This window comes from Trachypithecus francoisi, unplaced genomic scaffold (assembly GCF_009764315.1).
Source record: "Trachypithecus francoisi isolate TF-2019V2 unplaced genomic scaffold, Tfra_2.0 Lachesis_group2, whole genome shotgun sequence".
Taxonomy (NCBI): Eukaryota; Metazoa; Chordata; class Mammalia; order Primates; family Cercopithecidae; genus Trachypithecus; species Trachypithecus francoisi.
The window spans coordinates 163,903,991-163,926,210 of NW_022681465.1; the positions used below are offsets into that span (position 1 = coordinate 163,903,991).

Here is a 22,220-nt window from a genome sequence, read left to right on the forward strand (position 1 = left end):
CAAAAAAAAAAAAAAAACCCTGAAAACATAATGTGAAAAAATGTAATACTAATATAAGAAGAAGTTTGAGGCAGAAGTGATGACCAGTGTATTTTTTTTTCATTTTTCAAGAAAAGAGCAAGGTACACAATTATTTATGTATTACGCAGCACTTTATGTAATGCTAGGTGTTGATTCCACATGCGTGTGTGCATTTGAAACAAAACACCTGGAGAACCCAAAATTCCTAAAATTATTTAACTAAAGGGGGAACCAGAAATGAAAGAGTATACTAAATAGTGCTTTAGTTTTAGCTTCAGAATTATATAAAAGCTATTGGTGGGAACGAGGATATTAGTTTTAATTAAGAAAGGAGTAAGTGTCTTAGAAAGAGAAGTTTTCCTTACAGTTAGGAAGAAGCATGTCATTCACTATTTTAAAGGAAGAAATAAACCTGGGATACACAGTGGTTCCTTTTCATTACTCCGAGTTCTGTAGTTACTCTTGAACAATGTAAGCATGAAAGTATTTTCAGAATAGTAAGAATCCGCAGAATCAATCAAGGGGAACCCAGGCTGGAACCAGACCATCAAAGGGCTGAGTGCAGGCATCCAGTCTCAGGAGACAAAGCATGAGACAGTGGCTGCTATTTTTCGAACACCTACTGTCTATCACTGTTTTTCTGACCTGGGCTTACCTCATTGGTGTTTTCTGGCTGAACCCTTCATTTTTTAATGAGCAAACCTCATTCCACAGGGGACATTTATTTCAAGGTACAATCCCCAATTTTTGCCAAGTTTTCATCACATTGTATAATTAACCATTAGTTCTCTAAAATCAAGTTTACACTAAATGTCAAGCCATGAAACAAACTCTGATAAGTGTACCTTTATTACATTTCAAGATAGATTTATATTTTAATCAGAGGAGATGAATTACTTCCTTTTTCTCAGTGCGACTGTAAATATGACTCCTTATAAGCCTTGTTCAGGAAATGTAGTAAGGGCGATAGAAAATGATTAGAGGAATAGACTTGTTTTCATTACTTAGGACACATCAGTTCTACAGTTAAACATATAGCAAGCATTAGATGTTAAACATATAACAAGTTAAACATATAGCAAGCATTAGAAGAATTTTGTTTTTACAGCTTTTCATCTGCCTTTGCCCCTAATGATTCCCTGTCTCAAGGGATAGTGTGCCTGGACAACTCTTATTTCTATCAGGTGACTTTTTTATTTCTAATATTCTTCCACATGATACAGTTTAATACAGTGCTTTCTAAGGGCCATGAAATCTCATACAAAGGAAAGGGGTAATTCCTAGGCTCTGATTTGCTTTGTAATATGCCTTTTTGGAGACCTTAACTATGAGACGCTACACCAGTATGTGTCTCATCCTGGTAGGTTTTGGCTGAAGGAATGAGAAGTAGATTGCTTGCCTCCTTGTTGTTACTAGAAAAGGCTAATTGTGGAATTTATGAAAAAAGGTTACAATTTACTTTGCAATCCTCTGTTGCTGCCTCTTCATCCTCTCACCTCTGGCTTAGTTTCCTTCAGTACATATATTATAGGACTGACCAGCGGTTTCCAAACTGTGTAGAACAATGGTTATTATTATTATTATTATTATTTGAGATGGATACTTGCTCTGTCGCCAGGCTGGAGCACAGTGGCGTGATCTTAGCTCACTGCAACCTCCACCTCCTGGGTTCAGGTGATTACCCTGCCTCAGCCTCCCATGTAGCTGGGACTACAGCAACGTGCCAACATGGTAGGCTAATTTTTTGTATTTTAATAGTGACAGAGTTTCACCATGTTGGCCAGGATGGTCTCTTATCTCCTGACCTGGTGATCCGCCCACCTCGGTCTCCCAAAGTGCTGGGATTACAGGTGTGAGCCACTGTGCCTGGCCAGTTGTGAAGTTTTTTGATTTAAAGACCTCGCTTTAACATAAAAAAATGTACTTCAGATCCCCACATTATGATAATTTAGTATTTGTGAGAGCATACATAATGAAAATGTTCTTGGGTATTTAGTAATAATTGTAAATGAATTTGGAGTTTATTAGCTACAGTGGCATATTCATAAATGTGAATCATGGTAGTACCAATAAACTGCAAAGTATTACTCACGTTGTAATGTTCAATGTAAATATGCATTTGTGAACCCCTCTCAAGATCATTGCATACTCACAAAGTCTCAGGACTGGTATAGAATGGATTACTGATAAGTACTTGCAACATTGTGCTTGACATTTGTATTAGTCTGTTATCTTGCTGCTGAGAAAGACATACCAGAGACTGGGAAGAAAAAGAGGTTTAATTGGACTTACAGTTACACATGGCTGGGAAGGCCGCAGAATCAGGGCAGGAGGCAAAAGGCACTTCTTACATGGCAGCGGCAAGAGAAAATGAGGAAGAAGCAAAAGCAGAAACCCCTGATAAACCCATCAGATCTTGTGAGACTTAGTCACTATCATGAGAATAGCATGAGAAAGACCAGCCCCCATTATTCAATTACCTCCCTCTGGGTCCCTCCCACAACATGTGGGAATTTTGGGAGATACAATTCAAGTTGAGATTTGGGTGGGGACACAACCAAAGCATATCAGCATTTTTATACATATTACCTTATTTTCAATGTGAGACTGTATTTGGTCCATGAGTTGTTTAGAACTATAGGATGTTTTCTTGTTTATTTTGTTATTGATTTCCAACTTCATTTCATACATTGTGGTCCAAGAATATTACCAGTTGATAGCAATTCTTGGAAATATTCTGGTGCAGTATTTGCTTCATGGTTTAGCAAATGATTTATTTTTATAAATCTCCCCTATGGACTCGAAAAAGATGGGTATTCTCCAAAACTGATGGATGCTAGATTGTAGATATATCCATTAGATCAAACTTAATTGTACTATTCAATTTTTCTTTGTACCTACAGAATTTTGTCTACTATATCTATTACCGAAAAAGTCATGTAAATTTTCCACTGCGGAGGTAGATTTCTCAGTTTCTCCATGTAGTCTTGTAAATTTTTATTTTACATAGCTTGATGCTGTGCTATAGGTGATAAATGTTTAAAAGTATCTGTCATATTTTCCTGGTGAATTGAACCATTTTAAAATTATGTATTGACTCTAATTTTTTCTTTATTATTGGTCTATTTCTAACTATTTTCTTTGGGTTTATTTTGTATCACATTTTGTGAGTGGTATCAAAAGCAGTAAGTATATACCTACTATGTATTTTTCCTCTCAATCTTTCCTCTTCCTTATGTTTTAAATGCATTTCTTTTAAACAGTCTGTATCTATTTTTTGTTTTATTTTTACAGTCTGTAAATCTTTGTCTTTTCAACGGAGATTTAAATCCATGTGTATTTATTATAGTACTGATAGATTTGCTTTTATATTTACCATAGTCCTTGTGCTTCCTATTTATCTTGCTTTTTTTTTTTGTATATTTTCTCCTTTCTTGGTTTCTTTTAGATTTATTCAGGATCCCCCCGACCTGCTGCTGTGAACTCGATTCTCTTTCTCCTATTTGTTAAGAAGTTATATACTTTATTTCTGTGGCTTCAGTGGCTATCCTAGCTGTTTTAAGATGCATATTTAAACTAAAGTCTAAAATTAATGTATATGTTTACCTATATATAAACAATAAAAGAATATTTAAGTGATTAAACTTTGATCTTCCCTTCACAACTCTTTAAAATCTAGTATATTGCCATTCCCTATATGTGACAACTTAATCATTATTGTTTAATATGTTAGTACTTATTTATATTTAACCCATAAAAAATTATTTAAAAATTTAATATTTTTTGCTCATCATTTCTTCCTATATTTCAATCCTTCCATTGGGATCTTTTTTCTTTTGCCTGAAGTACCTCTTTCAACATTTTCTTTATCAAAAAACTCTTGGTAGAAAATTCTGGTTTTGTTTTCTTGAAAATGACTATCATTTGCCCCCTGAAAACATGATTTATCACAGTACATAATTTTCAGTTGACAGTTATTTTATCAGAGTATACTAAGATATTATTTCATCATGTTCTGGCATCCATTGGTGCTAAGAAGTCAGCCATTGACTTTTTAAAAATACCATTTCTTAGCAGGTGATCTGTCTTGTTTTTCCACCTATTTTTAAGATCTTTACTTTTGTAGCTCTACAGTTTCACAGTGGTATGTCTAATTGTGGATCTCTCTTTATTTATCCTACTTTGAATGTATTGGACTTTTTAAATCTGAGGTTTTACAACATTGCTAGAAAGTTCTAAGTATCCACCAAATACTGCTTCTTTCCCATTCTGCTTATTACTCTTCCTAGTACTCTTATTAGATGTTGTATTAGTCTGTTTTCATGCTGCTGATAAAGACATACCTGAGATGGGCAATTTACAGAAGAAAGAGGTTTATTGGACTTACAGTCCCACATGGCTGGGGAGGCCTCACAATCATGATGCAGGGTGAGAGGCATGACTCACGTGGTGGCAGACAAGAGAAGAGCTTGTGCAGGGAAACTCCCATTTTTAAAACCATGAGATCTCTTGAGACTTATTCACTATCACAAGAACAGCACAGGAAAGACCTGCCCCCATGATTCAATTACCTCCCACCAGGTCCCTCCCACAACATGTGGGAATTCAAGATGAGATTTGGGTGGGGATACAGACAAAGCATATCAGATGTACACAGGTGTACATCTAATTAGCTTTTCATTCTCACCTTCATATTTCTTGACCTCTTTTTAACATTTCAAATTCTTTGTCTCTGTGTGCTAATTGAAAATAATATATTCGTATGTATCTGCCAACTTAGTAATTCTCTCTTTATCCATGTGCAATACACTTGTGTAATATATTCATCAGATACTTTATATCATTTCATTTATAGAAGTTTGAGCTCTTTTAAGTCTGTTCCTATTCATTGTTTATGGACCTTTTCCTCTTGTTCATATCTTCGGACTTGAATTGCTTTAAACCTATTAAATATAATTGTTATTAATTAATATTTAATTGTTAATAATTTAAAATAATAACTGTCAGAATTGGTCTGACCGTTTCAATATCAAAAATATGCTAGTTACTTAACTAGTTTTTGTTTCGTTATGTTATAGTGTATTTTCCTGTTAGCAGCTCTTTTTTTCTTGGAACTTTATGAGAATTTTTTGAGACTTTTCATTAATATTAAGTCCTCTAATTGTGTTGGCTTTTGTGAGTTGCTTGGAGTATCTCTATCTGAGAACCTCTTTATGTTATATTCTTCCTTTGAAGTTCTTCAGACCAAAAAACCTACTATGAATTGAGCCATCAAAGCTATTGATGTGAGGAAGACCTTGTGGTTACTGATTCTTAGGAAAGATCTTTCTTTTTCCTCCACACAGCATCAAGGTAGAGACAGGCAAGTTTCTTAGTTGCCTCCATTACCTTATCTGTATACTATATCCATAAACTAAGGATATGGCTCTTTGGAACCCTACCTTACGAGGGAGTTTTTTCTGTTATGTATTAGGGAAGAGTGGAATCTGGGCTTTTTATGTCTTATGCCCTGGGCCCTGTGAAACTATCAGAGTTGAAATTCACCGTTTCCAGAGTTTAAAAGTAGCCTAAAGGTGCAATTGGTTGTTCAGATACCTCCTAAGATTCTCATTTCACCTCATTTGGGGACTCTGTTTTATCCTTCATTCCATGCAAGCGGGATGATATATTTTTCAGTATTTTTTCACATTTTATCCAGGATATTTTAATTGAGAGGAACATTCAGAGTAGCTAATTCACCATGAAAGCCGCAAGAAACAGAGCATATGTTGTTTTATTTCATTCTCCCACCAACCATGTTCTGTACAGAGGAAGAGTTAAATATGGTTGAAAATCAAACAATTAATAATATTTGAATGTAAAACTAGGACTCTTGACTCAAGGCTAGGGTTTTGTTTTGTTTTGTTTTCAAATTCTATATTACAACCTCCTTCTTGTAGAAGCCTTGAAGAGATAAATATATTCATCCTAACTTGTAGGACTGATTGTGTTTTATAATGTTAGTGGTTATTGTTAAGAGTTTGGAACTTTCTTATCTTAATTTACATCCTGGTCTTGAGGAGGTAGTATATGATACTTTGGGTTCATAAAATGAATATTCCAAAAACTGTTTCCTTTGATTATTCTTAGGAATAGAAACTTAACTGTGAAATTATTCCTAATGACAGCCTGTCCAAATCCAACTCAAGTTTTTGAAATTTCTGCAGTGCCTTTAAGTATGTATGCATACATCACATTTAGTGCTCGGTTTTGGGTCATACTGGGACTTTGGGGGAGAAATAGAAGGAACTGTTCGATTCTTATACAGAGTATATTAAAGGTAATTCAATTATTTTATGATAGTTTAAAAGCAACCTGAGGCATGCTATATATGGGCCATTAGAGGACATAATATACTTACTTTAGACTCTGTATCCAGTGCTAAAAATTTTAACTTTACCTGTTAATGGAATTATAAGCAGTTAACAGTTTCATCTTCATTATTGATATGCAGATCCTGATTGCTGTGATACATCTTTCTTCTTGTGACCATAGACAAAACAACTTTGAAAGCATCTTGATAGGGTTGAATAATATGTTGTCAATTAAGCTCACTTTTTTTTCCATTGGTTACTGTAAAGGCAGTTTCAGTTAAAACCTGTAGAGTTTACAGATGATATTGATAATTTATCCCTATGCAACTTTGCATTTTATGCAGCCTTTTGCAATCATCAAACCTGTCTTCTAGGCTTTATCTGATCATTTTGATCCATTGTGTATCCTGCTGTCAGAGTGATCTCTATTATAGTCATATTTGATCATGTCACTTCCTTACATCAAATCCTACTGGATAATGCACAGACTCTTTACCATAGCAGCCCTGCCAAACTGCGTACCTCTGAATGGTCACCTTATTTTGCCTCTCAATACCGAGTTTGGCACAATCAGTTTTCCCTAGTTCTTGAAACTGTCTCTTCCAGCTCTGGCTTAGAATGACATATATGCACTGACAATTCACAGATATGTATGTTAAGCATGACTATGCTTCTTCATTCCAGGCTCATTTATTTAACATTCCAAATGTAACATGTTTTAAAGAGGATCCTTGTCTTGTGTTCTCTAATCCTGTTTCTTCCCTTGCCATCCCCATGTCAGCTGTGTAAGTCAAAAACTTAGGAAATGACTAAGACTCTTTTTCTTCCATATCCCACACCCAAGCAAGTTCCTATTGGCTGTACCTTCAAAACATATCTGCCCTCTGCTCAGCCTCATCATCTCCACTGCTGCCACCCTCATCAAAGCCACCATCATCTCTCACCTGAATGTCTTTCGTGTCTTCCTTACTGTTCTCTGTGCTCTCACTACAGTTCTCATAGCAGCCAAAGAGATCTTGAAAATGTAAACCATTGTCTTCTCTCATTGTAACCATCCAGGAAATCTCCAAACCCTCCACTCGAAATCCAAATGAAATCCCAAGGTCCTTTCCTAATGGCCTATAGGACCATCCGTGATAGCCTCTGCTGTCTCTCTGAGCTCATGCTCTTGCACTTTCCTTTCCGCATGCTGTTCCCTAGTCTTAGTGGCCCATCGTTCTTCACATGCATGAAGCACATTCTCTTCTTCCTCAGAAGCTGCTCTTTCCTCAGATACTTCTATGGCTCATGCCCTCATTTTAGTCAGCTGCCTTCTCAAATGTCACTGTTTCATGTTGCTTCTGATCAACTTTTATAAAATAATCAGTCAGATATTGCTGCATTACAGACAACCACAAAATCACAGTGACATAAGACAGTGCGCATCTCCAGGCTGAGGATTGGGACTGGGTGATTGCTTTCCTTCAAGCTTCAGAATTGCCCAACTTTAGCTCTTACTATGGTCTGTCCTCCAATCTGCTCCACCTCTTTCATTGTTCTGTCCCTGGCTCAATCAATGTTTGCTGGCCAAATGAGCAAAGGAAGGAATAAATGGACAGAAATTAAGAGAGTGAAGAAAGGAATAGATAATAGAGATTAAGTAGTATGAGTCACTTCACCTACATTCATCTCATGTGCAGTGATTGTTGTAAGAACCTGAGGTAATTCTGCCATATCTTCTGTTTTACTTTTACATGCACAGATCAGAGAACAGGCATGTGTTTCTCGGGCCTGGTGAATGGTCGCTGTGCACAAGAGCTCCCGGGGAGAATGACGAAAATGCAGTGCTGCTGTGAGCCTGGCCGCTGCTGGGGCATTGGAACCATTCCTGAAGCCTGTCCTGTCAGAGGTTCTGGTACGTGGCTGGCTGTCAGTCTCCTCGGCACAGACACTGTTAGGAAAATTAGTAACAGTAATGTATTTTGCGCTCTGGGAGTCCAAGGCAGGTGGATCGCTTGAGTCCATAAGTTCAAGACCAGCCTGGGCAACATGGCGAAATCCCATCTCTACAAAACATACAAAAATTAGCCGGGCATGGTGGTGCATGCCTGTAATCCCAGATACTTGCGGGGCTGAGCTGGAAGAATCACATGAGCTTGGGCAGTCGAGGCTACAGCCATCCATGATCATGTCACTGCACTTCAGCCTATGTGACAGAGTGAGACCCTGTCTCAAATATATATATATATATATTTTGCTCTTTTTCTTGAAGTCAAGTCATATTTGTCTTCCTTTGTGTGTTTTCAATATGACTTGAGTGTTTTTGTGGGGAATGAGATAGCATTGTTATTTAGGATCAGTTTTGATAATACCTAATATAGTAACATCAGACAGATACCTGAAAGCTGTTTAACTTATTTTTGTCCAAGTGTTGTTTTTTAAATTATTTTGGATGTTAGTATTTCAATTCAGTTTTTAAACCTCCTGATCTTTCATCCAGAGCTCAAATATATTTGCTTTTGTTATGCAGAAAGACATTCACCTGTGCTTAACTTCAAGTTTCTTTTCTTCTAGAGGAATATCGCAGACTTTGCATGGATGGCCTTCCAATGGGAGGGATTCCAGGGAGTGCTGGTTCCAGACCTGGAGGCACTGGGGGAAATGGCTTTGCCCCAAGTGGCAATGGCAATGGCTATGGCCCAGGAGGGACAGGCTTCATCCCCATCCCTGGAGGCAATGGCTTTTCTCCTGGCGTTGGGGGAGCCGGCGTGGGGGCTGGGGGACAGGGACCTATCATCACTGGACTAAGTAAGTGGTCAGTTTTCCTGTGGACTCTTTAGTTTGCTGCCTCAAGTGATATTATAATATCTAACATAATTTTAATCTTTCAGAAGGGTTGTGTGGACATACTTGCACGTATGTGTATGTGTTTGTGCGTGTGTGAGAGAGAGAGAGACAGAGGGAAACCTATTTCAGGGTCTGATACGTAGTAATACTAAATTTGGGGAAATGTAATAGGAAAATATTACTTTTCTGTTCTGTAAACTTTCTGTTAAATTAGAGAAAAGAATGTGTGACCCAGGTCTTTGAAAATACAGAGCCCAGTAATAGTCCAATCCAGTTGACACCACCAAAAAGCATGTTTTTGGTTCCAGTGAATTTCATTTGGCTATTTAAAGCTGCCCTGTTCATGCACCCCTTAACTTATTTTCCAGAACCATTTCTCAACTGAGATAAACTGAATGTCTTGCTCTGTGCCGATCCAAATATTGTAATGTACATATCTTTCCTTTCCTCACCCTTTTTTGTGAAATTGCTTAAGAAATTGAAAACCGTGGTCTTCAGACCAGAGTTGGCATTTGTGTACTTGACATTTAACTTCGTTCTTTTTAAATGCACTCCCTTGCTAATAATATTTAAGGATGTACTACAGTGTTATGTTTATTCTTTTTGGCATATTGCCAATTTGCTATGTCTGAATGTTCAGCAGCGTTACAAAGGAGAAATGGAAAGCACTCAAATATAGGGTAGAACATACCTGTAATTTTAAAAAGACATCCTTATGGGCAGTATTTTCAGATCTGTAACTTAACAAATACAAGTTGCAAGCATGTGTCTCAGTAATATTTTTTAGATTCTACACATTAAAATTTTAATAAAATAGGCCGGGCGCAGTGGCTCAAGCCTGTAATCCCAGCACTTTGGGAGGCCGAGTCGGGCGGATCACGAGGTCAGGAGATCGAGACCATCCTGGCTAACACTGTGAAACCTCGTCTCTACTAAACAATACAAAAAACTAGCCGGGCGAGGTAGTGGGCGCCTGTAGTCCCAGCTACTCGGGAGGCTGAGGCAGGAGAATGGCGTGAACCCGGGAGGCGGAGCTTGCAGTGAGCTGAGATCCGGCCACTGCACTCCAGCCCGGGCGACAGAGTGAGACTCCGTCTCAAAAAAAAAAAAAAGAAAAAAAATTTTAATAAAATAGAAAATAACATGAGCTTATGATATTCACATAATTAATTTACTATTAAATGTCCTTTAAAAATCAATTCAGAAAAGTAATGCATGTTGTAATGATTAAATATAATTGTGCTTTAATTTTCCATAGCAATTCTGAACCAGACAATAGATATCTGTAAGCATCATGCTAACCTTTGTTTAAATGGACGCTGTATACCTACTGTCTCAAGCTACCGATGTGAATGCAACATGGGTTATAAGCAGGATGCAAATGGAGATTGTATAGGTAAGTTTGTGATTCTTTAATAATCCTTCTTAGTTTTTTTAGTAGCCATTAGATTACAGGACCAAATTGGAGTGAATATGATTTTTTTAAGTGTCTTGAAATAAAGCTAATTTCCAAACTGTCTCTTCTGTATGTATGCTATTCAGTGTGCCCCCTTAATCTACGCTGAGCTAGATCACTTCAAGAATTTCCTACCCTTTTAAGTCCTAAATATTGTGATTTCTGTCTCTGACTCTCCCTTTCCTTCTGCCTTAGAATTGCTTACTCTTAATATAAACCAAAAATAAAAAGAAATCTATGTAACAATGAATATATTTTGAAAACAATTCATCGAGCATGAATCCATTTTTAAAAGATGACAAGACACCAATGGACTAAAATCTGATACGTCAGGGCAGTAGTTTTCAAATACGTTGATCTCAGACCTATTTAAACTCTTAAAATCATTGGTTATCTCTACTTTGATAATAACCTAATTAGAAATTAAAGATGAAAATATTAAGACATTTGTTGACTTATTCAAAAATAACAACAATGAATCCATTGCATGTTAATATAAGTAACATTTTTGTGAAAAACTACAGTTTTGAAAACAAAATGTGCGGAAACAAGTGTCGTTGTTTTACATTTTTGCAAACCTTTTTGATGTCTGCCTTAATAGAAGCCAGTTGGATTCTCATAGCTGCTTCTGTATTTAAGTTGTGGTGATGTTTTGTTTTGTTTTGTTGAGGAATGAAAATCTATCCTCAAACAGATACATAGATGGAAAAGAAGAGGAATATCACATAGACTTTTCAGATAATTGTGATTATTATTTGATATTGCACTAAAACTTATAAGGAGTAATTCTTAAAGTTTAGTTAACCGTGTAGAATCTGCAACCATATTAGTACACTTTTTGTACTCTGTTACATAAAGTCCATTGGTTTGTCTAAAGCTTTGAATGGATTTTGTAACATGCATTAGTCATTTGAAATATGTTGATGCACCGTATTATGCATATCTTTCCAAAGTTGACATATTTTACTAGGTATTATCAAAAAATCATATTTGAGAATATCACCATCAGACTCATAAAAATGCCTTCAAATTGCTGGGAAACTGTCGAGCATACAGTGTTAAATAATCTTTCTGAATTCTGTTATTTTTAAGCTTGGATTTTTAACATTAGCATCAAATATACAGTCTGTGGCTTTTCTTAAAGTGACGGGCTCACTGGATTATTTTCAAGAAAATGTCTGCCAGATTAATAACTCTGAATAGCTATAATTTGTCAGTCATTCTTCAAGTAAAAATAGTATTCTGCAGAAAAAGCTGCTAATGGAGTGCACAACTCACACAACTGCACAGAAACTTTTCCTTGAGACAGGCACTTATGGTGCTTCAGTCAGCAACAATGTATAATGCACATTTTGTCACAGAAATATTTTTAAAATGTATATTCAAGGGCCAGGATTATTACTAATTTTATGGCTTCACCAATTATATTCTTCAGTGAAAATGGCTTTTTCAAATGCCCTGTGAGTTCATGGCATTGACTGCTAGGACAGTTTGGTGCCATTGCCTTAATCTGTGCAACCATCATTACTCTTGTGCCATCGGAGCAAGTGTTAACATGATTTTAAAAAAAAGTAAATAGCATCTTAATATGATTGTGAAAATAGTTTTGAATCAAACTCACTCTGAAAGGATCTCAGTGGTCTCCCAGAGGCCACACCTTGCGAACAGCTGCTATAAAGAGTCCCCAACTTTCTTGTAGGTCATATACAAAAAGTTTAACAGTGAGAGTTAGTCATGGTAGGCTTGGAAGTTCTGATTCCTTAAATGCCATTTAAATTGATTTGTGCTCAGTAACTATGATCTGTATGCTAGCAACGTGGTGAAAGAAGAGACCATCAGGAACATCCAATCTAGCAGCAGGATCTGCAGTAGTTAGGGATTACGTTAGTGTCTGTGAAGGATAAGGAATTTTCCCATGGAGTTAAAAAAAAAAAAAAACTCAATAGAGAAGGGCCAAGATGGCTGAGTAGAAATAGCCAGGAAGAGCATTTCCTACTGACAGACCAGACCATTAAGAAGACTTGTACACTCTGAGAGGATCTTCAGAAGGAAGGCATTAAGAGTGTATGGAAGGAGTACACAGACCGGGACTAAAGTAGGAGGAAGCTGGGAAGCCTTCACAGGGATGCCAAGCATCAGGACTCTTCATGACCCCGAGCAGATCCTGGGGAAGGGGTGAGTTAAATAGGTGAGGAGTGGCCCACTCTTAGCAGGGGTCTCTGGAATCTTACGTGCAGGAGATCCCACAACCTCCATGGATATTTGAGCTGATAGGGAGAGCTGCTTGGATAGGTGGCAGGGACAGGATTCCAGCCTGTGCAGAGCCCAGAGGGTTGGCACCAGAGTGGCTATGATGCACATACCCCAAGGCTTGCTATCCTCTTTTATGGGGCTTTGGCCTTGGTTGGCTATTGGACCTGGACAGAGCAGAGCAGTCTTGCCCATGGGACAGGGCCAGTCTGATCTGAGTGTCCCCCATCTGCCAGTCTCTCCCAGTGTCCCTGCATGGCTGTGTCCACTTGGAGCACAGCCTTAGATGCCCATCTGGGGCTCTTCCCAGGGGTCACCACCATAGCTCCTTTGCCAGCAAACCCTGCCTAACCATTGGAGAACGTCAGCAGATGGGCTTCTGCCAACATTCTTCCACCTACAGCCTCTCCCCACAACTTTGCTGACATGCACTTGCCCCCAGCCTTCCCCCATTGTTTTGCTGGCACATGTGCACATAGTCCTCATCACCCCATCACCACTGGCATGTTCTTAAGAAGGAAGCAAACTCATCTGATAGAGCTGAAAAACTCACTACAAGAATTTCATAATACAATCAGAAGTATTAACAGCAAAACAGACCAAGCTGAAGAAAGAATCTCAGAGCTCAAAGACTGTTCTTTAATCAACTCAGTCAGATGAAAATAAAGAAAAAATAATTAGAAAGATTAAACAAAACCCCTGAGAAATATGAGATTATGTAAAGAAACCAAACTTACAACTCATTGGCATCCCTGAAACAGAGGAGAAAGAGCAAGCAACTTGGAAAACATACTTGAAGATACTACCCACGAAAAATTCTCCAACCTTTCTAGAGAAGTCAACATTCAAATTCAGGAAGTCTGGAGTACCCCTGTGAGATACTATACAAGATGACAAACTTTAAGACATACAATCATCAGATTCTCCAAGGTCAACAAGAAATAAAAAATTTTTAAAGGCAACTAAAGAGAAGAAGCAGGTCACCTACAGAGGGAACCCCATCGGGATAACAGTGGACCTTTCAGCAGGAACCCTACAAGCCAGAAGAGTTTGGTGCCTATATTCAGCATTCTCAAAGAAAAAAAAATCCCAACCAAGAATTTTATATTCAGCCAAACAAGCTTCATGCGTGAAGGGAAAATAAAATATTTTTCAGACAAGCAACTGCTGAAGGAATTTGCCACCAGACCTGCCTTACCAAGAGGTCCTTGAAGGAGTGTTAAACATAGAAATGAAAGACTGTTATCAGCCACCACAAAAACTGACTTAAGTACATAGACCATTGACACTGTAAAGCAACTACACAATCAAATCTGCATAACAACCTGCTAAATGCAATGGCAGGATCAAATCAGCATATACCAATATGATCATTGAAAATGAGCAGGCTAAATGCCCCACTGAAAAGGCACAGAGCGGCAAGATAGATAAAGAAACAAGATTCAACTATACGCTGTCTTCAAGAGACCCATCTCACATGCAGTGACATCCATAGACTCAAAGTAAATGGATGGAGAAAAAGCTACCAAGCAAATGGAAAACAAAAACAGTGGGAGTTTTGCTATTCTAATTTAAGACAAAACAGACTTTAAACCAACAATGATCAAAAAAAGACAAAGAGGGCCATTACATAATAATAAAGTTTCCATGCAACAAAAGATTTCCCTATCCTAAACATACATGCAGCCAACACTGCAGCATCCGGATTCATAAAACAAGTTTATAGAGACCTACAAAGAGATGTAGATAACAACACAATAATAGCGGGAGGTTTTAACACCCCACTGACAGTATTAGACAGATCATTAAGGCAGGAAACTAACAAAGATATTCGAGACTTCAACTCAACACTTGGCCAAATGAACTTAACAGATATCTACAGAACAGTCCACCCAACAACAACAAAATATACATTCTTCTCATCTGTAATACAGCACATACTCTAGATTAACCACACACTTGGCCATAAACAATTCTCAATACATTAAAGAAAAGTGAAATTATACCAACCAAACTCTCAGACCACAGCATAATAAGATATTTAATAACTAATAAAAGCAAAGATACAACACAACAGACTCTCTAGGACACAGCTAAAGCGGTGTTAAGAGTACAGTTTGTAGCACTAAAATCCCACATCAAAAGGTTAGAAAGATCTTAAATTAACAACTTAACCTCACACCTGGAGGAACTAGAAAAATTAGAGCAAACCAACCCCAAAGCTAACAAAAGAAAAGAAATAAACAAATTCAGAGCTGAACCGAATGAAGTTGAGATGTGAAAAAACATTCAAAGCATCAACAAAACCTAAAGTTGGGTCTTTGAGAGAAGAAATAAGATTGATAGACTGCTATCTAGATTAATAAAGAATGAAAGAGAAAAGATGGAAATAAACACAATCTGAAATGACAAAGGGGACATTATCAACAACCCCAAAGAAACACCAAAATCCTCAGACACCTCTATGCACACAAACTAGAAAATCTTAAAAATACCTCTGTGCGCACAAACTAGAAAACTTAGAAGAAGTTATAAATTCCTGGAAGCATAACATCTCCCAAGATTGAGCCAGGAAGAAATTGAATCCCTGAACAGACCAATAATGAGTTTTGAAATTGAATCTGTAATGAAAAGCCTACCAACCAGAAAAAGCACAGGACCAGAAGGATTCACAGACAGATTCCACCAGATGTATAAAGAAGAGCTGGTATCATTCCTATTGAAACAATTCCAAAAACTTGAAGAGGAGGGACTCTTTCCTAACTCATTCTATGAAGGCTGAATTAGTCTTATACCAAAACCTGGCAGAGATACAACAAAAAAGGAGAAAACTTTAGGCCAATATCCTTGATGAACATAGATGCAAAAGTCCTCAACAAAATACTAGAAAACAGAATCCAGCAGCACATCCAAAAACTAATTCATCACAAGTAAGCTTTATCCCTAGGATGCAAGGTGAGTTCAGCATATGCAAATCAATAAGTGTATTTTATTAGAGATTTTATCTCTGATTTCTTTCGGAGACAAAGAAGTCAGAGACAATGCAAACAAATGGAAAAACATTCCATGCTCATGGATAGGAAGAATCAATATTGTTAAAATGACCATAGTGCTCAAAGCAATTTACAGATTCTAGCTATTCCTATCAAACTATCAACATTTTTCACAGAATTAGAAAAAACCTGTTTTAAAATTCATATGGAACCAAAAAAAAAAACAAAAAACAAAAAACAAAAAAAACAGCCTGAATAGCCAAATCAATCCTAAGCAAAAAGAACAAAGCTAGAGGCATTACACTACCTGACTTTAAACTATACTACAAGGCAACAGCTACCAAAACAGTATGCTACTGGTACAAAAACAGACATATAGATCAATAGAACAGGTTAGAGAACCTAGAAATAAAGCCACATACCTACAACCATTTGATCTTTGACAAAGTCAACAAGAGCAACCAAGAAAGGACTCCCTATTCAATAAATGGTGCTGCAATAGCTGGCTAGGCATATGCAGAAGATTCAAACTGAATCCCTTCTTTTCATCATATACAAAAATTAACTCAAGATCGATTAAAGACTTAAATGTAAAACCTAAAACTATAAAAATTCTAGATGAAAACCTAGGAAATGCCATTTTGGACATAGGCTCTGGCAAAGATTTTATGACAATGACTCCAAAAGCAATTGCAGCAAAAACAAAAATTGACAAATGAGACCCAATTAAAGTAAAGAGCTTCTGCACATCAAAAGAAACTATCAGAGTAAACAAACTACAGAGTAGGAGAAAATATTTGCAAACTATGCCTCTGACAGTGTTCTAATATCCAGAATCTATAAGTAACTTAAATTAACAAGCAAAAAAAAAAAAACCCTCATTAAATAATGGGTAAAGGACATGAGCAGACACTTGTCAAAAGAAGACATATGTGCAGACAAAAAGCATATGAAATGCTCAGCACCACCTCTCATTAGAGAAATATAAATGAAAACCACAATGAGATACCATATTATACCAGTCAAAATGACTGTTATTAAAAAGTAGATGCTGGTAAGGCTGTGAAGAAAGGAATGCTCATCTACTGCTGGTGGGAATGTAAATTAGCTCAGCCACTATGGAAAGCAGTTTGGAGATTTCTCAAAGAATTTAAGACAGAGCTACCATTCAACCCAGCAATACTGGGTATATACCCAAGGAATATAAAATGTTCTACCATAAAGACACATGCACATGTATGTTCATCACAACACTATTCACGATATAAAGACATGGAAGCAGCCTAAATGTCCGTCAATGGTGGACTGAATAAAGAAAATGTGGTACATAGACACCATGGAATACTGTGTAGCCATAAAAAAAGAATGAGACCATGTGCTTTGCAGCAACATGGATGGAGTTGGAGGCCATTGTTCTAAATGAATTAACACAGAAACAGAAAACCAAATACCGTATGTTCTCATTTGTAAGTGGGAGCTAAACATTCAGTACACGTGAACACAAGGGGACAAGAGACACTGGGGCCTACTTGAGAGTGGAAGGTGGGAGGAGGGTGAGGATCAAAAACCTTATCAGGCACTAGGCCTATTACATGAGTGATAAAATAATCTTTACAACAAACCCGTATGACATGCAATTTTCCCATGTAATAAACCTGCACTTGTACTCCCTGAATGTAAAATAAAAGTTGGAAAGAAAAAAATATATATATGTGTATATATAAAACATATCTTTCTCCCTGGCTGAGTTCTGAGCCAATTGAGGGGTAACTAAAGAACCCATTTCATATGGAGTTCTAAAAATTTTGAAAATTAAAGCTGTGTGTACTGGCTAGGCTTGCTTAGTTTGAAGTCTTAAAGAAGCTGGTCCTGATCCTAAGATGTACTCCATGTTTGCACACACTAGTCAAAGCTGGGATTAATACTCCCAGCTTTGGATCCATGTCAAAAAATCCAACTATAATTTCATCTAGAGCCTTGGTTTTTCCAAGTAGATTTTTGGTCCCCAGGTGCCACTTGAATGTTTTCTCAAGTTTTCCCAGCCCATGCACCCTGTGTTGAAGAATAGAGGGATTCTAAGCCCTTATTTCTAAAAGGCAAGGAAGAAAATGAAGCTCTTAAAGGTATGCCGTAAAATGGCCACAGAGTTCCTCAAACAATACCTTATATCATAGGTTTTCATGACTCCTAAAAGTCTGTAAGCCCAACAAGACAAGGCCATATCTTTTTCTTGGTTAATCATGATGGATGTGTTGTGCAGATTTTTAAACTAGCTTTATTGTGGTTTAATTGACATATATACATATGTAAAGATTTTTCATGTAAAGATTATTTTATCACCCATTTAATAATACATGCTCCATATGTATATATTTGAAGCATGTAACTTGATAAGTTTTGATGTGTATATACCAATAAAATCATGACCACAATCACGTAATGAACATATCCATCAGCCTCATAAGGCTTACTTTTGCCCATTATGATCTCTCCATCTTGCTCCTCCTTTCCTCCATCCCCAGCCCCCATCCTGTCCCCAGGCAATCTCTGATCAGTCACTGTACATTAGTTTGCATTGTGTAGAATTTTATATAAATGAAATCATACTGTTACATATATGCCTTTTGTCTGATTTCTTTTACTCAGCATAATTATTCTGTGATTCATCTGTGTTATCATGGGAATAAATCATTTATTTCTGTTTTTTGTGGAATAATATTTTGTTGTATGGATATAGCACAGTTTATTTATATATACCCATGTTGATGGGCACTTACTTTGTTTCCAGTTTCTAGCTATTACAAATAAAGCTCTTACAAACATTCATGTACAATTGTTTGTATAAGCATTTTAGTTTTGGTATATACCTAGGCGTGGAGTGGCTGGATTATGTGAGAGGAATATATTTAATTACTTACAAAACTGCCAAAATACACTATTTTACATTTCTAGCAGCAGTGTATGAGAGTATCAGTTACTCCATAACCAAGCCAGCGCTTCGTATAGTCAGGTGTTTCCATTTTAGCCATTGTAATAGGTATGCAGGGGTTTCTCATTGTGGTTTTAATTTATATTCTCTAATGATTCACATAAAAAGATGTTGACCATCTTTTCATGTGTTTATTTGATCTGACACTTCTTTGGTAAAGGGTCAGTTCAAATCTTGGTCCATTTTAAAATTATTTTCTTACTGAGTTTGGAGGGTTCTTTGTTTATTCTGGATATAAGTCTTCATCAAATATATGATTTACACGTTTTCTCCTAGCCTGTGGCTTGCCTTTTCTTCTTGTAACATACCTTTTGAAGTGCTGAAATTTGTAACTCTGACAAAGCTTTATTTATTAAATTTGTTGTTTTATGGATCATGCTTTTGATGTTGTGTCTAGGAAATCTTTGCCAAATCTAAGGTCACAAGGTTTTTCTTCAGTGTTTGCTTCTAGAAGTTATCTAGCTTTAGGCCTATGATCCATTTTGAATTAGTTTTTTAATATTGTATGAAGTTTGTTTTTTGTAGTATATTAATAACCATCACCCTTTGTTGAAAAGACTGTATTCTCTCTATTGAATTGCCTTTGCACCTTGTTGAAAATCAGTTGCTCCTATATATTGGGTCTGTTTCTGGACTCTCAGCTCTGACTCACCCACTTAGGGACTTGCTGCATCCTGCCCAGGTTCTCCCTGTCTGAACCATGATCTGAAAACCCTCCTAAAAGCCATAAGCTGAAATAGTCATGATATTCACTGTATTTGTTTTCCATCTCTTAGGAATCTATATTCTTTGTTGACTGATGTCAAGTTTCTTGAAAATCATGATTTCTTATACTTTGTCCATTTGTTTGTGTATTTGAGGAAAGAGGATAAATCTGTCTTGGCTGGGAACAGAAGTGTCCCCTATTTTCTTAGTGCAAAGATTGTGGAATGAAAAAAATGGGAACAAAAACGCCAGCTGGTAAATTTTTATATAAGTCTAGGCAAGAAATTATGACAGTAATGATGTAGAACTACAGAAGAAAGGATTCAACAAGTGCTTGGGAGGTTAATCAGTGGAATCTGATGACAGATTAGTTGTGGGGAGTCAAAGAGTAGAAAACTACAGTGATACACAAGTTTCTGGCTGAGCAAAACTGGACATAGAGTGGTGTTGTTAACATGTATAGGAAGGTGCAGATTGGGAGAAAATAGTTGTGGAGTCTTTCTTGGACATGCTGAGTTTTAGGTGTCTTGGGTATTTAATTATAGAGCTCTAATGCTAAGAGGAATGTCTGGGGTAGAGTTACAGATTTAGGAGTCAACAACACACAGGTGGCCCTTAGAGCCATGAGGATGAATACTGTGTCCCAGGCTGAACAACAGGACGAGTGAAAAGATAACAGGAATACTACAGCTGGAATCCTATGAAACAGCCACATTGAAGGCCCTTAGTCTAGCTCAGCTCAGACGCACCTTGTTCTAGCTCACAGTGTTAGAGAGACAGCAAGAGAGAATTATATTCCTGAAGTTAAGAAAGGGCACACTTTCAAGAGAAAAGTAGTGTCAGGTGTTAAATGCAGTAGAAAAATCAGAGGCAGTGAGGAAAAAAAATCTGTTTGATTTGGTAATTAAGGGGGTTTTATTAACTTTGAAGAGTGGTTTTAGGATGATAATTGAGTCATTTTGAGGTTATTTTATTTATTCATAATATTAACATACATATGTTTCATTAACCAGCTTAACCCTAAATAACAGATTTGAGTTCAGGTCTTCCATTAAACAATATAGATGAGAGGCCAGGTATAGAGAGAGTTAGTATCATTATTTTGCCAAAAATGTCTAAGTACACTATGATTATAAAAGAAAATGTGGGCCAAATACGATGTTTTGGAAAAAACAAGCATTTTCAACTAGGTACAGGGCTACAAGGTCAGAGTTATTAAATTAGGCTTAGCTCAAATTTTGACTGCACAAACCTAGAGGGTATCAAAGAATCTATATGAATGGTATGCCCTATGGTTGTACACTATATAACCATATGCAGCCTACGTAGCTTAGCTGATACCACCTGAAGTTTCTTTAAGTGATAGATATAGCTCATCATTTAGCCCTGCAAAGTTAAAGCCCCAGGAGCAGGCTTGTCTTTCTGACTACTGTAATTCATAGAAACATAACTTAGTAATGGAGCACATTTTCAGAAAATGAGTTTTAATATTTTTAATCCTATACTCTAATGTCAATTTTTGATCACTTTGAATTTATAAACAACAAATTCAGTTTGTAAACAACACATCAGAAAAAGTGAAGAGGATATTAATTAACTAATGCTTTAAATTATAAGAGCCCAAGATAACACTAGTAGCTATGTCAACTGTGCTAATGTTTTGAGGAATAACAAACTGCCATTGCTATTTGGGAACTTTTATGAGATACCTAATGAAGCAGTATAACTTGAAAGGCAGTAGATTTATTAAGGGGTCAATGACAAAGAAAATAGAATTGGGTCTATTTTGCTGTTATGAGAATTGCTCCTGATGCCTGAAAACAGTTACATTTCCCCATTATGTTTTTCTCTCTTTTTCTTGAGAATTCTACTTTAAAATTAAAATTTGTAACTCTCCTAGTATCTGTATAAGTCAAACTGCTATTAGCAATGGTTTTAATTCAGGTCACTCTATTTTGTAGTAGTAAAAAATAATTTAAATTTCTATTGGACTACAGGTAATCCTCGAGCCCTTGCAAATATATATATATTTTTATATAAGTCTAGGCAAGAAATTATGACAATAATGATGTAGGACTGCAGAAGAAAGGATTCAACAAGTGCTTGGGAGGTTTTATATATATATATAGAGAGAGAGAGGAGGTTTTATATATATATATATATAAGCCTTTTCTAAGTTGGCATATAAAGTATTTTTCAGGGGAAAATATTTCTTAACCATATAGTAGTATTTGAGAAATTAACAATTTTGATAATCAACATTCTCCATAATTTAAAAATTTATTTTAGGAGGTTAAGTCCCATGAATTTTGTTTAAAAATACGCGTCCCCCCAGTGAAAACATAGTAAGAAGTCAAAATGTACAGACCGTAGTATTTAAGTACTTTCTGTTCCTGTAAACAAGACAAAACGAACATGATCAGTTGGAGGTCCAGGACTATGAGACTCAGAATAAAGAGGAGACATGAAATGTTCATTTCAGAAGTTGGCAGTGGTCATTTGTGATTAGTCTAAAACTGAAAATCCCAGAAAACAAACAAAAAACAACAAATGGGTTTTAAAGTCATATGGAATTGTAAAGTCACTAATTGGTTTTTTGGTGATTGTTTTCACCAAAATTAAGTGAA

At 36.6% G+C, this 22,220-nt stretch overlaps 1 protein-coding gene across 1 annotated transcript in view; it reads left to right on the plus strand.

Annotated features, from left to right (window-relative positions):
• FBN2 (fibrillin 2) overlaps positions 1-22,220 on the plus strand; it is a 285,838-nt gene that overhangs the window by 139,210 nt on the left and 124,408 nt on the right. The window contains exons 9-11 of the mRNA XM_033181363.1: positions 8,116-8,268; positions 8,928-9,161; positions 10,459-10,596. Of these exons, the coding sequence (XP_033037254.1) occupies positions 8,116-8,268; positions 8,928-9,161; positions 10,459-10,596 (525 nt within the window). The remainder of the gene's footprint in view (positions 1-8,115; positions 8,269-8,927; positions 9,162-10,458; positions 10,597-22,220) is intronic.